The 18,224-nt window shown below is 48.6% G+C and overlaps 1 protein-coding gene across 12 annotated transcripts in view; it reads left to right on the top strand.

Annotated features, from left to right (window-relative positions):
- Positions 1–18,224, top strand: part of NAV2 (neuron navigator 2) — a 768,631-nt gene that overhangs the window by 746,089 nt on the left and 4,318 nt on the right. For 11 of the 12 annotated variants that reach the window (XM_021926842.2, XM_021926846.2, XM_021926834.2 and 8 more), the window contains 6 exons: positions 2,349–2,584; positions 4,698–4,852; positions 5,095–5,166; positions 6,961–7,157; positions 8,686–8,804; positions 15,475–15,678. In XM_021926842.2, the coding sequence (XP_021782534.2) occupies positions 2,349–2,584; positions 4,698–4,852; positions 5,095–5,166; positions 6,961–7,157; positions 8,686–8,804; positions 15,475–15,678 (983 nt within the window). Of the gene's footprint in view, positions 1–2,348; positions 2,586–4,697; positions 4,853–5,094; positions 5,167–6,960; positions 7,158–8,685; positions 8,805–15,474; positions 15,679–18,224 lie in introns of those variants that run through there. The other variant, XR_002517349.2, reaches the window with a different exon arrangement.

The following is an 18,224-nucleotide window of genomic DNA, read 5'->3' on the forward strand; positions in this document are numbered from 1 at the left end:
TTTCCAGAAGCACCCCACCATTTTCCATCAGCAGGAATTAAGATCTTGCTCTGCAGGTGGCAAGTGGTATATACTGCTTGAGCCTCACACAGCCTTCTCCTGCTGGCAAGTGAAATGCCACAATTGTGCCCTTGGGCTATAAGTGACAGAAACAGACTCAAAAGTAGCTACAGGTAAAAAGGAAATGTATGGGCTCATGGCCCTGGGCAATGCAGGAGCATACCTCAAGCACAGCTGGATCCAGGTGCTCAGACAGTGAATCAGGACAAGGCCTGCCTCAGCGTTGCCCGTCACGGCTGTGCTTATTTATTGAACTCTTTGCACGTGGTTGATAAAAGGGCCCCTCGTAGCCCAATTCCTTCTTCTAGCTTAGGAACCTGAAGGAAAGAGGGATTTGGGGAAAAATGTAACAGATAATTCCTAGGGATGACTCTGGCCCACTATAAGTCAAAGGCCCGTCACTGAATTGGTCATTGTGCTAGGGAGAGGATTTGTCCGAGCCTGCTCACAAGCCTGTCCGTTTGGGTGGATGGAGGAGCTGGATTGGTTCCACTTGAACCACCAGGAATGAGCTCCCCATGGGAAAGAAGAGTTCTACCATGAGGGGAAGCAGGAAGGAGTACCAGACACACTGGAACGATCGTCCTCAACAAGAACCCTTTCAGGAGAGCCTTTTATGTCCTGGGTTCAAATTGCATTTCATCCCTCCTGCCAAGCGTGCCTTGTTCACTTGCTGGTTTTACAGGTGAGCATTACAAGGGACTGAGGGGTAATGAATGGCCTAGCCTCTCTAGAAAGTAACAAGACTACTTGCCTCTATGGAGCGTGCCACCCCTCTGCAGACCCTGATCCGTCGCTGCTGCCAACACATCAAGTTTCAGCACCTCAAGGGATCAGCTCGGTTTATTTTTCAGTGATACCTGACTCTTCTCTTTCCTAAAGTACTTAAAACTTATGACTTCAAGGCACTAAAAACCACTCAAAGATTTGAGCTGAAAGCGTTGTCTGAGCTGCAGTGATTCACTTCAGTGGTACCAGGGGAAGGGGGTTCAACTTTGCATTTCCTGAAGTGAGCTCATCGGCAAAATAGTCACTCCCTGTGGGGTTTACGGCAGAAGACTGAAACAGAGCGGTATATATGTACAGAGAGGGTGTTCTAGTGGGTTTTTCCTGTGTTTATTAATATTAAATGTAGAGACCCTGCACTCCATACTTTGCATTGAGGTTTGAGCAAGTGTACGCTACATCAAGCTCAGTAGCAGGAAAATGTTAGGCTTGTCCCTAGCAGATAAGGTATCTGGGGGCCTTTGTCATGTTCATTCTGGAAGAGTCACTGCATTTAGGGGTTACTTGATTGGGGGAAGACTGGAAACAAACATATAGATGCTTTGGGGGTATCTGCTAGCAGTGACTGAGTATGTAGAAGGAATTTGCTATTACAAAATAGTAAATACTCTTCAGTTTACTTTTCATTAATTCTGCTGGTTTCTTGAGAGTGGCTTTTAAACAATGACCTGAGGTTCTGGACAGCCAACCTTGGATGGATCTTCTCTTAGAGACAGTATCCAAAAGATACCTCTTGTGAAGCCAACCACCTTGATTGATGACATTGTCCCAGATAGGAAAGGGAAAGGATAAGTTTCCACTTGATGTTGTTGAGGACCAAGAGTCTCAGCTAACAACATTTCAGGCTTTCAGGCTAGGTCTGCCAGTATTCACATTCCAGAATCAAATGATCCCACCTTGCATTCTTCTTCCTTTTAAAAACGAAAGTGCTGTTGCCTTCATGGCACGTCTTAGTGTGGATAGCAGTGGTACCTGGCATGTGGGAGGGAGCAGGGTGAAGAGGCAACCTCAAGGTTGTGATAGACAGGACTCAGGTTTGGTTTGGGCAGATGCCATAGGTATAGTATACATAGCATATGTATAGTAAATATATATATGTATATATATGTGTGTGTGTGTGTGTGTATAGTAGAGGTGTGCATGTGTGTGTGTGTGTCTAGTAAGTATAGTAAATCCAGACAGGCAAAAAGAGCCCAGAGCCTTATGAATTCTGCAGAGGACAGATGGGGACTGAGAGCCCAAATGTTCAAGGTGAGTTTGAGTCTGGGAAGTTAGCCAAGACAGGAGACAGAAGCATGTGGCATTGATGAACAGGGAGGTGACTTCCTAGAGCAGCAGCACTTTGCTGTCAGCTTCCAGCGTCCCTGGGTGTGCAGGAATCTCAGGTGAGTAGACTGCCGAGGAAAGGAATAACCTCAGGTCTTGGCAGTCCCAGTTAGGCAAGCACGGAGAGCTACCTTTTCTACAGGACTTCAGACGCTTCCTGTCTCTCCCAAATGCAGGGCTCGCAGAAAACAGCCTGGACTCACTGGTGTTTGAGTCCTTGATTCCCAAGCCCATCCTGCAGCGCTACGTCTCCCTCCTGATAGAGCACCGTCGGATCATTCTCTCTGGCCCCAGCGGCACTGGGAAAACCTACCTGGCCAACCGGCTGTCTGAGTATATGGTGCTTCGAGAGGGACGGGAGTTGACAGACGGGGTTATCGCCACTTTTAACGTGGACCATAAGTCCAGCAAGGTGAGGAGGTCATTCTGAGTCTGCTGTATTTTTTGGCCCTTTCGAAACTGATGATATCATCAGGCTAGTGCCTGATGGGAAAACAGCTTTTCCTATCAGCTCTCCTTGGGTGGTTTTAGAAAGCCCAGTGAAGGAAATTCAGAGGGGACTAGCAGAAAGGAAGGCTCCACTCCGATCCTCCCAGTAGGAAGTTCCATCTGTGGTTAAGCCGATCGAGCTCATTTATGATGCTCAGTCCTGGTAGTTCTTTAATGTTATGCAAGATACATCTGTTGCAGTTTACCAAGAAGTTATCATGTGTGTACTGGGTGTTACCGATTTTCCAAAATAAAATATGTTTGGAACAATAATGACACCATTAACAAAAATAACAATAATAGAAACAATAGAAGCCCACATTTATGGACTGCTTGCCCCATCGCCAGCAAACACCTTCTCGCAGCAATACCTTCAAGGGAGTAGTTGTCACCATCCCTATTTTGCAGAGAAGGAAACAGAGGCTTAAAGCAGATTGGTCCTGCGCCTAAGACCACTCAGATGGTACTAAGTGGTAGAACTGAAGCTTAAGTCAAAATCTTGGACTCTAGAGCCCTGTGGCCAGCAAATAGGTTGGATCCTGCTTCACAGTGAGCAATGGAAACCAGTTTGAATGGAGCCCGACCTGGTCCCAGCTGAGAGTTGGAAAGTGCTTTCTCAGACCTGTTCATTCATGCATTAGTGAGCACTGATGGATAATTGACTCTAGCTGGCCCTGTGCAGAGGGGCCTGAGGATCAAATGTGGATTGGAAATGACTCCTTGGCCTTAAGGATCACCTGGTGTGCTTGAAGACACAGGTTCCTAGACCTCGCTTGATGGTCTATTTCCTTAGGTTGTTTGAGGCTGGGCATCTGTACCATCTACAAGCTCCCCAAGTAACTTGATGTAGGTGCAGGACAAGAGAGACGTACCCAGAGCCCTTCTGTTGAGAGCCTTTGTGTGAGTTAGGGAACTTCTCCTGGGACCAGTAAGTGAAGGCTCTGCAGGTATGGGGAGCCACGTGCTTGGGGCCCAGAGATCACGGTGAAGAGGGACTAAAAGAACCAGTCACTTTAAAAGGTGGGCTTCTTCTACTGCTAACAAGTCATATTTTGACTTAAAATGGAGGCCCAGGGTGGATGGGTGCTGGTAGGAGAGGGAGAAGATATTAGCCCCTGAGCAAGCAGGCTCGCATCTAAGACAGGCCAGTGTGGTGAAGATACTGACTGGAGCAGGAACCCAGCTCTGACCCATGCCCACTGCTTACCCACTGTGCACTCTCAGGCCAGGCACCTGATCGTACCATGCCTCAGCTTCTCCATCTGTAAAATGGAGGTAATCATACTACTCACTTCTAGGTTACTGTGGGACTACAGAAGTTCCGGTGTGTAAGGCTCTTAAAGCCCTGCCTGGCTCTAAGTGATGCCAGCTATCATGATGATGACAGTAATGGCAGGCAGCCATCGTAGGTTCTCTGCCAGCTCCTTACCTTGCCATTTCAGCCTTTTCCACAGATGCACCATTATTCTTCCTCTTCCATTTTTGACATGCATCCGTTACCCCAGGCATGCAGGGCTGTGTTCTAGTCCCTGCTGAGCCAATGCCCCACCCATTTGCCAAGGTTAAATCCAAAGCCTGCCCTTTCAGCAGGATTTCCCCAAGCCTGGTGCATGTAGACTCATCTCCCCTGTGCTGTGTGTTGTGTCTGCCACAGCACTACTCAGCCTGACTTAAGTGTGTGTCTGGCTCCTCTGCTGCTCTGATGTGTAGAGGGCTTCTGTGTATATAGCTCTCAGGCCACATACATACAGAGCACAGTGCTGTGCTTTTACCCCAGGCTCAAGGTTTTCAGTCACTGGGTGAATACTGACTGTAAGGCAGGACCCAGTCCTAACTCATCCCATGCCCACTCTGCATCCCCTGAGCACCAAGCCAATGTCCTGTAATAGGCAGACACCCGGAATGTGTTCACAGCGCAGCATCATGAAGGGCCTTTCCGCCTCCACTGGCTTGGGTGAGGCAAAGACCCTGAGCAGTGTGTCTTCACTGAGTACATTCACCAACTTGTTCTCCTTCCGCCTTCCTGGCCACCATAGGAATTGCGCCAGTACCTGTCCAACCTTGCTGACCAGTGCAACAGTGAGAACAATGCTGTGGACATGCCCCTTGTCATCATCCTGGACAACCTACACCACGTGAGCTCTCTGGGCGAGATCTTCAACGGGCTGCTCAACTGCAAGTACCACAAATGGTAAAGGCTGGTTCTGGACCTCATAGCCCCCAGGAGAGAGTGCTGCCACCTTATGGGGCACTGTGCACACAGGCGGCCCAGGGCCAGTGTGGGAGTGAAGCTGTGCACACACACAGGGTTGGGAGGGGGAGGCGGCTAGCTGTCCACCGGCCTGGAAGCACAGGGCCGCGGGCCTCTGTGACCACCTTGTTCTCTAGCTTGGCTTGAACTCACAGCTTTCTTTTCTTTTATTTTACCCACAGCCCTTACATAATTGGCACAATGAACCAGGCTACCTCTTCGACTCCCAACCTGCAGCTTCACCATAACTTCAGGTCAGTTTTCCCTTCCCTTGTCCAGTTAAACTCTGGAATCACAAAGAGGGAAAGCAAGACGGGGCGAGTAGAGACGCCTGCGTTGAGTATGCGTTGTATGCTACTTAAGCATTTTTCTCAGCTTAATCCATTTAATTTTAACTTCAGCCTCAAGTAATTACATTTACCACTCTCCGTTTACAAATGGGGAAACTGAGGCCCAGAGACTTAAGTGACTTGAGTGAGGTCACACACTGGTCAGTGGCAGAGTGGAACTTGCACTCAAGTCTCTGCCTCTGAGTCCTGCTGTCACAGGGTCAAAGGGGCAGCTCTGGAAGGGACTGCAGGTGACCCTGCTACCCTCTTGTTACCAGTGGCGTCTCTCTGTCCCAAGTGAACATGAGCAACGGCAGCTTTTACCTAAAATGTCCCCACCTAGCTGGGCCTGTGGGCCCTCGAGTCCCAGCTGCTGTGACTCCCTGCCAGCTCGTCTTCCCTGCCCCGCTGCCACAACACCATGCTGGTGCTCTCTCACGGCCAGGGTGTGGGAGGGACCGTTCTCCTCGGTTGTGCTAGGTTGCATTACTGTCTGATTGACATCGCCAAACACCCCTTCCTCATATAATGAATCTCAGTTGACTTCACCTCTCCTGCCTGGGTCCTTAGAGGTGGATGTGAAGCTGTCTCCTGGGATGGGACCCCCGGCTCATTTCCACTGGCCATTCTGCAGGCATCTCTGAGGGAGATCTATTGAAAGTGGGTCTGAATGTAATTACTAGAGAAATGTTGACTCCTCCAGCACACTGAGAGCATGGCTCACCTCTGCATTTAGGCTGTCCTGGTCTTGTTCATGCTTTCCCCTAACTATCCCTCAAGTCCATCATCCTCCTCGTCCCCCCATCACTGCCCCATCATCACCCAGCACACCATTGCCATCACCTAGTCAATATGTCTGCTTGCAGCCTCCCCCCTGCACCCTGTAGCCAATCCTCTACACTGTGGCAGCCAGACCAGAGTGAGCATTCTAGAGTGCACATCTGACCATAGAACTCTCGTGCTTAAAGTCCTTCAGTAACTCCAGCTCCCTATGGCCTGCAGAATGAAATCCAGACTCCGTGGATTGGCAGGTCAAGTCTGAACTTCAGTCACACTAAACTTCTGGTAGTTTCTGCAAACACCCATGCTGTTTCCCATGCCTTTGCGAAAGCTGCAGCATCACCCCACTCCTGACCCTAACACCTGCTCCTGCCTTTCCTTATGTTGCTGCCCATTAACTGTCCAGTCTCAGCCCAGACATCCCCTCCTCTCAGGAGCCCTCCCTGATTCCCTTAGGCTTCATCATATTTCATTTCTGTCTTTGCCTGTCTGCCTCCTCCACCAGACTGTGAGCTCCTGGGGACCAGGACTGTGTCTTAGTCACAGTGATAGTTCCATAGCATAGCACAGAGTTCCACACCAAGCACAAGAGGCAGTTTATCTCAGTGGGTACAGCCTAGCCGCTGGAGCCAGGCTTCTTGGTTCCCATCTTAGCTCTTCAATTAACTAGCTGTTTGATCCTGGAAAGGTTACATGACCTGTCTGTTCCTTAGCATTTCTGTCTATAAAATGGAGGTGGTGATAATATCTATGTTAGAGGGTTGCTATGAGGAACTGTGAGTTAATGCATAGTTACAATGTTTAGAACTGTTCGGTGCATCGCTAATCCAATTTGTTGCATTAGCATATACACCTTCTGTTTCTAACATGCTTTGGTTCCTGAGGTCAGCCATCATTTGGATCACTGTCATCTTGAAAAGTGTTTCTGACTTCCTCCAGATGGGTGCTTTGTGCCAACCACACGGAGCCTGTGAAGGGTTTCCTTGGCCGGTTCCTGAGGAGGAAGCTCATGGAAACAGAGATCAGTGGGCGGGTGCGCAATATGGAGCTGGTAAAAATCATCGACTGGATTCCCAAGGTCTGGCATCACCTCAACCGCTTCCTGGAGGCTCACAGTTCCTCGGACGTCACCATCGGTGGGTGGGAGACTGGGTTGAGGGGGTGGGCTGGCATCCTCAGGTACCCATCCTCTGGGCCCTGACCAGGACAGCACTTTGCAGGCACAGTCAGCAGAAGCTGGACTGTCCATAAAGATAGAAAGGGGGCAGAGGGACAGTCACAGACCAGGCAGACCCCAGATTGCTAGTGGTCTGCAGAAGAGAGATGTGTCCATCCTAGCCCGATGTAGAAACTGCTAGCTCACTAAAGAGCTCCCACCTCAAGGTTCCCCCAGGCTGAAGCTACCATCAGGATTGGCTTTGCTTGAAAAATGAAGTTTTACCAGCATTTCTGAAAGCTGGACATTTAGAACAGAGAAAAAAAGATCACTAACCATCCCACCATCTTGACATAATTTTCATTATTCGAACTAAGATTTCTGTCCTTGTTCATATATATATATATATATATACACACACACTTTATGTAGTGGCAATCATAGCATACATATAACATGTTCCTCTTGGCAGGTGGCTCCTGCCTGTTATCTCAGTACTTTGTGAGGCCAAGGCAGATGGATCATCTCAGGTTAAGACTTCGAGACCAGCCTGGCTGACATGGTGAAACCGCGTCTCTACTCTAAAAATACAAAAAATTAGCTGGGTGTGGTGGCATGCACCTGTAATCCCAGCTACTCAAGAGGCTGAGGCAGGAGAATCGCGTGAACCCAGGAGGTGGAAGCTGCAGTGAGCCGAGATTGCGCCGTTGCATTCCAGCCTGGGGAACAGAGCTAGACTCCAAAAAAAAAAAAAAAAAAAAATCCTTTTTCATTTAGCACTATCTCATGAGCATTCTCTGTTGCTACTCAGTTGTTGTTTTGTTTTTTGTTTTTGTTTTTTGAGACCGAGCTTTGCTCTTGTTGTTCAGGCTGGAGTGCAATGGCGTGATCTTGGCTCACAGCAACCTCCGCCTCCCAGGTTCAAGCAATTCTCCTGCCTCAGCCTCCCGAGTAGCTGGGATTACAGGTGCCTGCCACCACACCTGGCTAATTTTTTTGTATTTTTTAGTAGAGAAGGAGTTTCTTCATGTTGGCTAGGCTGATCTCGAACTTCTGACCTCAGGTGATCCACCAGCCTCAGCCTCCCAAAGTGCTGGGATTACAGGCATGAGCCACCATGCCCAGCCAATTACTCAGTTTTAAAAATTATTTTTAAAGGCTACAAAATGATCAAATGCAGATGTACCCTCATTTGCTTAACTGTGTCTGTTCTTTTGGACTTGTAGTCATGGGCTTCCATTTTTAAAAATCAAGATTAGTAATGCCACAGTGAGCATCTTCCCCATCAAGCCTTTCCTGGAGGAGGGAGACCCCCAGGTGGAATCAGGGGTCAGAGTGTCCTTCTCTGTGCCCACCATCCAGGGCTAGTGTGTCTGTGTACAGGCCTCAGCCCTGCTCTCAGAACGTCCAGGGTCCCTCCTGTGAAGGGTGCTCGGACCATGGCTTCACCCGATGCCCCGTCACCCACGCCCATTTGAGTGCTAATGTATTTTCACTGTGGTCTCCAGGCCCCCGGCTCTTCCTGTCATGCCCCATCGATGTGGACGGCTCGAGAGTGTGGTTCACCGACTTGTGGAACTACTCCATTATCCCCTATCTCCTGGAAGCTGTCAGAGAAGGACTCCAGGTGAGAAGACACCCCTGCTGGCTTCCTCGAAGCTGAGGGGACTGTTCTGGTGACCAGATGAGTTGTCTTTATCTCCTCCTCCAGGAATCTGACTGACATGGGGTGACAACCCCTCGCCTGGGAAGTCATCAGTCTAGCACAGTGTAAGGACACCTGGCTGCAAGTCCTGGCTCTGCCACCCATTAGCGCTGTGACCCCAGGCCAGCTGGTTAGCCTGTCTGTGCCTCAGAGCCCTCATTGATATTCTGCCACCAAGAGTTTGTTGCAAGGATGAAACAAAAGTGCTCAGCATCGTGAGTGCATGAGAAGTAGAACCATATACATGTGTAGTACTGCACAGTTTGCAAAATATTCTCCTATCTGCCTTTTGGGTTAAGCCTTGGATTAGTCGTGGAACTTGGACAGAAATTTGGTTTTTTACTCCCTTTTTAAGAGAAAAAAATGAGGCTCAAAGAGAATAAATGATGTGCTTAAGGTTACAAAAGGGAAACTTGAAAGGTCTGTGATTTGAATCCATGCCTTCTGGGTCAAATTCCAGGTTCTTAGCCCTGAGGCTGGTGGCACTCTTTCCCTGACATCAGCACCCCTACCCTCTTAGGTAACTTTGGGGCCCGTAAGGCTGCCAGTTCCTCCTGCCTGGCAGCAGTTGGAAAGCACAAATTCTTTTTTTTTTTAGACAGAGCCTTGTTCTGTCACCCAGACTGGAGTACAGTGGCACAATCTCAGCTCACTGCAACCTCCACCTCCTGGGTTCAAGCAGTTCTCATACTTCAGCCTCCCAAGTAGCTGGGATTACAGGCATGTGCTACCAGCCCGGAAAGCACAAATTCTTACTTCTCACTTAACCCAGGGTTTAAATGGAAGCTTACCATTAATTTGGAACTTCGGATAGTTTTATTGTTGAGCCTGGAGGCAGCTCAAGGCTGCCTAAGAAGTTCTGTAGGCTTTTAATACTCGCAGTGCATAATTAGCAGACATCACGTGTGGCTGAATAATCCAGAAACCAGTTTGGTAGCCAGGTTTCCAAGAGCTTCTTTGTTTCCTTGGTACTGGACAATGGGAGACACAAGATGCTATTGTAGGCCTGTGGAGGGCGCAGGGACCGGTGTGCACCCACAGGCACGTGTGTGACAAATGCAAGTTAATGGCTGCAGTCAGTGTTTGTCATTTCTCTATATTGGGCTGAACTGAGAAATATTCAACTATTTTCTGTCTATGATTAATAGCAGCAATGATGGTTTTCAGAGGCTTTCAGGACAAAGGGAGCTTGAAAAGGAAAATATTTTGCCTCTTGTGATGCATTTCATTAAACTGGAGCATACGCGTTGCAAATTCAAGTCAACATATTTAATACAAGTGTATTGTGAAAGCAGGAAAAAAGCAAGAAATTAGGCAACCTTTGGCCAGCCCCAAATCATTAGTTAACAGTGCTCTGTCAACTGTTGCTTTCATACAAGAAGGTATGAATGACTTTAGATCTTTGCAGTGGAATCTCCCTAGGTAGGTAAAGTCACTGGCCTGGATTAAATTGACCACAATTTAGTCCTGAATCAAATGGTTTTGTTAGTACCACAGACCCAAACAACCATCCAGTCATTCCTACTTTGGGGCCAGTAGAAGCGTCTCCTACCTGCTGGATTCTTGCAGTCTGTCTCATTTCAGAGGCCTCTCTCCTCTGTTCTCATTGGTGGCTTCCAGGGAGTGTGATACGCCCAGCACCTCTGGGAAACCCAAGCTGCTTAAGAAAAGCAAAGAGAATTGCAGGCGGATGAGGTGGACTGTTTGCCCCTAATTCCACCTCACTTTCTCCCATGTGCTTCATCTTTGCTCTAAATATTGTCTTCTGGTATAGGAAGGGGAGTGAACCTCAGAGTCACTGGGAAGAACTCATGGGCTCTGCTGAATAAAGGCCTCCTCTGCCCTGGGAGGCATTAACCCGGAAGTAGGGAGCCTGTCTGTGCTCCAGCCTTGAGCTGCACTTGAGCAAGCTCCTCGTTGGTTACCAGTGGATGGCGGTGCCAAGGCTCTGCCCCTTTGGACCAGAACCTAAAAGAAGGCTTTCTGGGCATGGCTGGAAAGGAACTCCCCTTCCCACCTAGGAGAGGTTGCTGATGGAGCTGATCATAGAGGAACATTAGGTGCCTTCCCAACATGAGAAAGTGAGGTCCCAGCAATCTGGGGCAGGAAGCAGAGACATGCTCCAATCTCAAGACTCACCAGTTCAGTGTGAGGCAGGAAAAGTCATCACTGCTTTGTGCTTTGAGGTCATTTGAAGGTTAGTCTTTCAAGAGTACAGAGCTGCAAAGGGAGGCGGCCAGAGTTTGCATCCCACTAAGTGGCTCAAAAGTGAGCCACTATGCCCCAAACCTGTGACCTCGCCATCCTGATGAACCCAGGAGACCGTGTAGACTCTGCGGATTCCTGGGGAAGCTTGCTGTGTTCTTCATGCCTCTGGTTTTGAAGGAACGTTTGGTGATGTTTTTTGAGGGCCTGCTACTTGCCAGGCACTATTAGGGGCCTGACGTGCATGATCTCATTTAGTTCTGACAGCCCGGTGAGTCTCTTACAGATGAGGAAACTGAGGCTCACGGACGTTCTTGCCCGTTACCAAGTCCCCTCAGCAGGGTATGATGGAGTGAGCGTTGGTGCCCAGGACTGGCTGACCCCTGGCTACTTCTATTATTTTCAGCTATCCTGAGGACCCCCGTCACTCCACTGAAAAGCCTCAGGTGGCTTGGGGAACCAAATACTGAATTTTATAGAGTGGAGTTCCCCTTATTATTTCATTTGACAAAAGGATTCCTTTATTTTTAAAAAATTAAAAGTCCATACTCTCCTTTGTGTTACTTTGAGTACACGCCTACTCTAGGGTCACCTGCCCCTCACCTAACCCAGGTAAGTGGCCATGAAGTGAGCATGTTGCAGTTCAGAGTGAGTAATCCCTTGGCCCAGGTTCTAGTCTGAGAAGAGGTGGAGTCCCTCGAATGGGTTCTGACAGGGCTGCCGCGCACCAGGAGCTGGGATGCAGGGCTGCCTGCCCATGGTAGTATGGATTTGGTGGGAACATAAGGAGACCCGCTGTCTTCAGGGGATGAGGATGGCTTCCAGGCAGCCCCTCCCACAGGTACACCCGTGCCAGGAGGAGACATGATATCGCCCTCTAGTGAGCATAAGGTAGCACTGCAAGGGTGTGTATGTGCAGATGCACTTGTGGAACTCCTTGGAGGAGCTTCCTGAATGTGCAGCTGATGCATTCTTCTGTGATGTGCACACGCTCCCAGGAGCCCCCTGCATCCCACAGTCAGAGGGCTCACAGTGGCCCAGGTTTTAGTTTTCAGTGTCTCAGCTCCCTGTTGTCCTGCTCCCATTTTTCCTGACCCAGTAGGGATGCCAGGTTTCTTCCCTTGCCTTAGGGAAAGTGAATGTCCTCCCTTCTGTGTCTGTCTGTCCAACTGTCTCTGCTGCTACCCTCAGGGCCTGCAGTGGAGCTGAGGAGCTTTATGATGTTTCCATTGCTTGCCATGGTTCTTACCCAGCCATTCATCACCCAGACTTGAACATGTCCAGTGACAAGTGAGGAGGCTTGTAAAAATATTTTCTGTTCTTGCAGATGATGTTAGCGTGTACCTAATGTGCATTTGTCTTATGACTCAGTCCTCAGCCCTGCTTCCCTTTGGAGCTGTCATTGGAAACACTTGCCAAAGTGTCTAAAGTCTACAGGGTAACTCAAAAGACCTCTCTGTGCCTAGGGCAGGTCTGGTTCCTGCAGGGAACAGGAACAGTGCAGGGTGAGTGCGGGGCCATTTATCAGATTATCCAGCCTCCTCTGAAACCCCAGACAGGTCTCCTGTCTCTTGGCCTTGGGTTCTCCATCTATAAATTGACAAGTTTGGACTAGAAGAGTGTTTTTTTTTCAGGCTGGTTTTTATGAAGCCCCCAATCTACTCAGTTGAGGACCAGAGATGAAGAGCAAATGTTTGAAAACCACAGTGCTAGGTAATCTCTGAGGACAGGTTCAGCTCCAGGAGTTCTAGCCTCTGTGATTCTGCAGCCCCGAGCATGTCCTCATCCAGGCTGTAGGGTGGAGACAGAAGCAGTAGCCGTCATAGAAGCAGTAGCTGTGAGGGTTTGGTTCAGCCTCATGTGAGGTCTGGCTTGGGAAATGCAGCCCAGTTTCCACAGGGAAAGACCTCAGAGGGAGAAACTTCTCAAAACTGCACAAATGGTTCTAGTCTGGAGCAGCCTTCTTCTGCTCCAAATATCCCACTTTTGTGTTCTCTTCTGCCCTGAGACACATGCCCACGTACACACAAATGCATGCCCCTCACACGATTCCTTCCTGCTCACGCAATAATTGCCTTTCAAATGCCAGAGTGAGTTCCTAGGCCTGAGACTCACTTCTGCTAAGGAAGACTTAGCAACAGACTGGGCCAGAACATGGGACGGGAGGAGCGCTGGTGTCTGGGAAGGCAATGAGTCATAGGAGGCCGCGTGACTTAAGCAGAGGGGGTGATATCCACAAATGCAGAGAGATGGGCCCGTCTGAGAAGCGGCTGGATGGCCAGCTTCCCTGACAGAAGTCATACCTAGAGGTCCCAGTTGGCACAGACGGTCACGGGAGCATGGGCACCGCTAGCGGGGACAATGAGCCAGCAGGCTGGCACACTGATATCTGGCCAACAGCCTGCTCTGCGTCTCCCTGCTCTGGGTCTGGCTGAGTCACGTGGCTCTGACTGATAGAGTTGTTCCAGGTGGTGTCAGTCAGGAGGGGTGGAGAGGAAAAAGGCCTGGCAAAGGAAGTTGAAGTTCTAGGTTCAAATCGGGCCCTGCCCGACAACCTTTCTCAGCGGGCTCTGCTCTTTGGGCCTTGATTGGCCCATCTGGTCAAATGAGGGGGTGGGGCTAGGTGGCCCCAGCTCCTTCCCCTTGGAAAGAAGTGGTTTTGTTGGTTCAGAGCTCAGCTTTGCACTGTTGTCAGCACCTTGCTCTCCGTACCCTCTCCACCGCAGGATTCCCGGGAGGGCAGGGAGAGCAGACAGACAGCCAGCCATGGCCCCCCTAGAGACACACTACAGCCGTGGTGGCCCACAGGACTCTTTAGTTTCTGTGCCTCAAGGCCCCCTGCAGAGTCCTCTTTGCAGAACTACAGGCGACACTGCCCTGGCTGTGAGCGTGTCCTGCCACATGGACCAAGTGGGCCAAACTGGTGGGCCGTGGAGTTGAACACACTTAGTTTCCAATTCTGGCTTCTCTCCTCCCTGGGCCTGTTTCCTCGGGCAGTAGTACTTCCTCTTGGAGTTGCCCGGTGGTTAAGCAAGGTATTTGTAAAGCATTTCTCACAGTACCTGGCACACAGTCAGCTGCAAGATGTGGTGGTGTTAAAGGAGAAAGATACAAAGCCTATACCTAGCTGCGTAATATGCAGAGCCTCACATTGGGAAGGGGTCCAGTCTAGGTTTCTGTTCTTTAAGGAATGTATGTATTTCTTCAAATTGCTAGTAATGATCACTAAAATGATTTCGCCATTAGATAATTGAGGCTTAACAAAAGGAGCTTGGAGGCATGGTGTTGATCTTACTATAAAATTAAGTGACAATATAGTTTACTGTTTTAAGAGCCAGTTAGCTATTATGGAATTTTGAGAAACATGACAAGGGAGAAGTCCTGATAATTTCACTGCTTATGTGCTGCGTCTTTTAGCAATTTGCTGTTTTGAAAAGGAGCAGTGCTTCTATATAGGGGCTGTGAGAGTCAGACCCATTTCAAGAAATGGGGTTTTATTGAGCCAGGACCAGCCCAGCACAGTGGCTCACACCTATAATCCCAGACTTTTGGAAGACCAAGGCATGAGGATTGTTTGAGCCCAGAAGTTTGAGACCAGTCTGGGCAACAGAGAGAGATCCCATCTCTTGAAAAAAAAAAAAAAAAAGTTTTAAAAATTAGCCAGAGATGGTGGCACACAAGCAGTCTCAACTACTTGGGAGGCTGAGGCAGGAGGATCACTTGAGCCTGGGAGATTGAGGCCACAGGGAGAGTGATCATGCCACTGTACTCCAGCCTGAGCAACATTGCACAAGCTTGTCTCAATACAAAATAAAAATAAATATTGAGCCAGGGCCATTGTGACCTCTGCCTGCAGTGTTGATGCCCAGCACCCAAGGTATGTAAGCGGTATTCTTTGGGTAGATGCACCCAGTGGAGTACTAGAGCTGGCTCTTAAAAGCTGGTAGCACCTCTTTCCAACTCCACATCCAGTGACATCATGTCAGTGATTTGAAATCAGTCCTGGTGGGATTGTACCATGGAAGTCAGCAAATGCTTCAAATCAGGTCATTGTTTCTCCCCCAGAGCCAGTTTTCCAAATTGGATTACCAAGGCTCAGAGTTTAGGGTCACACGGTGAGTCAGTGGCAGAGCTGAAACGTGAACCCAGATCGCCCTGACTCCAAAGCCTGTGCTCTAGACCACTGGGTCATGCTGCCTTCAGCCTTAGCACCTCGAGCCATCTGCATCTTGGATGACTTCCTGAGGATGGAATTCTAGAAGTGGAATTACTCCATCAGGGAAGGCATGATGCTGGGTTTGGGGAGTTTTTTCAGAAAGCTGCAAAGCTGGGGCTCCAAGAGAGATCTCGGCCACTTCCAGACTGTTCCTTCTTTGCCTGTTTTCAGCTCTATGGAAGGCGTGCCCCCTGGGAGGATCCTGCCAAGTGGGTGATGGACACATATCCATGGGCAGCCAGCCCACAACAACATGAGTGGCCTCCCCTGCTGCAGTTACGGCCTGAGGATGTCGGCTTCGATGGCTACTCCATGCCTCGGGAGGGATCGACAAGCAAGCAGGTGCCCCCCAGTGATGCTGAAGGTGATCCGCTGGTGAGTCCTCAGCTGCCAGAACAGTTCAGCATTCGTTGAGCACTTACTGTGTGTTGGGTATGATGCAGGGCCTCTGGAAATACAAAGGTGACTAAACCCAGCCTTGCTTTGGAAGGCTGGACTCAAATGACTGGGCCATTTGGAAAATGACCCCAAGATTAGGGCCATTTTTGCCAATATTTTCTTCCATGATTTGTGTTTATCCCTAAAGACTTTTCCTCTAAAATTTTTTCTGGTTCTAGATAAAAGGTTAAGAATTGATTTTTCCCCTTAAATGTTCTTATACCTACTGTCTCTGTACAACTCTTTGCCCTCTGATTTGGGATGCCACCTCTATTACCTACTATCCTATTACTTTGATCTCTCCTCCCAATAACAGAGCAGAGGAAGAGATTGCTGAGGACCAGAAGCCCAAGGCAAATGATCAGGAGAGTAGACAGGGAGAGGTCTGAGGGCAGGAGGGACTCACAGTGGGGAGGGGGCCTGAATATGAGTCCCATGGTCATTGCGATAAGCTCAGTCTTTAACACTGTTTAAGCTTCTTATTTATTTGGCTGTTGCTAAAACAATAAAGGCCCTTTAGGAAGCACCCAGGCTGGAGTGGCTCACACCTGTAGTCCAAGCACTTTGGGAGGCCGAGGCAGGCAGATCACGAGGTCGGGAGATCAAGACCATCCTGGCTAACACAGTGAAACCCTGTCTCTACTAAAAATACAAAAAAATTAGCCAGGCATGGTGGCGTGCACCTGTAGTCCCAGCTACTTGGGAGGCTGAGGCAGGAGAATGGCGTGAATCTGGGAGGTGAGCTTGCAGTGAGCCGAGATTGTGCCACTGTACTCCAGCCTGGGCGACAGAGCGAGACACTGTCTCAACAACAGCAACAACAACAACAACGAAGCACCGGGCTGGGTGCAGTGACTCATGCCTGTAGTCCCAGTGCTTTTGATGGCTGAGTTGGGTGGATTGCTTGAGCTCATGAGCTCGAAAACAGCCTGGGCAACGTAACAAAACCTCTTCTCTACAAAAAATACAAAAATTAACCGGGCATGGTGGCACACGCCTATAGTCCCAGCTACTCAGGAGACTGAGGTGGGAGGAGGGCTTGAGCCCGGGAGGCAGAGTTTGCAGTGAGCCAAGATTGTGCCACTGCACTCCAACCTGGTTGATAGAACCAGACCTTGTCTCAGACAAACAAACAAACAAACAAAAGAAACACCTGGGCCAATCACAGTAGCATTTCTAATTAATTGTAGTACTCTACCAATATAAGACCCATGCAAAGTCATACTGCTAAATTAGACCTAACAAGTCAAAAGCCCAATAAAATACAGAGGAAGCAAATATACCAAAACCTCCCATGGTTAAAGGACAATTATCATGCCTTAAATTTAGGCCCAAGCTTTCTTGGCAGGCATAGCTAAAAGAAAACATAACAGAGAATATTATTTGCATTACCTAAAAGAAAATATAAGAGATGTAGCAGGATTAAAAGACAACTGATTTACTGTTCTATTCCTAGCAGCTAATTAAGTCCCTAGATGATGATAATAATAATAATAATAGGCAATTCAGGTTGTCTGCCATCCTGCTGTTTGGTGGGATGTAGCTGTGGTTCTGTTGAAGATTTTAGTGGGAACTGTATTTTTTAAGGATTTATTATTTGTATTGCCATGTACAACCTAGTTTGCAATATTTATAACAGTAGTCTTACAAAGGAAAGAGGCATACTTTAAACAGCCATTTGCAATGTTAACCATTGCCGAAAGCCAAGGTCACGGAGGTATTTTTGCGGAAGCAAACTCATGAGGTCTTAACTTACATAGAAAATATAATTTAGTATATCTAGAGGAAAGAATTGCCAGCCCATCCCTAAACAATCTTTTCTGAGCCAGTAACATTTGTATCACTGGTTGGACATAGAAGGTGTGTAGGTAAGACTCAGGATTCTTGGAAGAATTCTCCTTCCAACCCCAGGCCCCCAGAAGTGAGCTGTACCAGTCCAGTCACTTCTATTATCAAGTTAGATATTTGATATTTGTCCCAGTTCTCTTTCTGCCCAGGGCCATGTGTCTCTATTATCATAGCTCTCTTATGTGTTAATCCTTCTCACTCACGAGACTGAGACCTTCATGAGAACAGGATTTATTTGTTTTTGTTCCAGAACCATATACTGTGGACATATTGGGAGTGTTTAATGAGTGAATAAGTAATCCCAGTTGCCAAGGATTGTCCATTATACTTCAGCTCTGCCTCTTCCCTGGTTATGGCTGTGCAGATGGACACCAGGTGATGGTGCTTCTGCAGCCTGGCACATCTAGGTAGACTCTGCAAAGCATCCCGAGGGGCAGCTGGATTGTACACCCAGCTGCACCGCATCTTGGCCTTAGCTCAGGCCCCATATTCCTGACTTACTTGCTATATAAAATATACAATACATACACACAATTTACAGTTATAAATAAAAGTAGCCTTTATTCCCTCTCCCCACTCCCAAACAAGTGACCCGTAAAACGTAAACAAGGGCAGATTCAAGAACACTGTCGCTA

This window comes from Papio anubis, chromosome 12, assembly GCF_008728515.1.
Source record: "Papio anubis isolate 15944 chromosome 12, Panubis1.0, whole genome shotgun sequence".
NCBI lineage: Eukaryota > Metazoa > Chordata > Mammalia > Primates > Cercopithecidae > Papio > Papio anubis.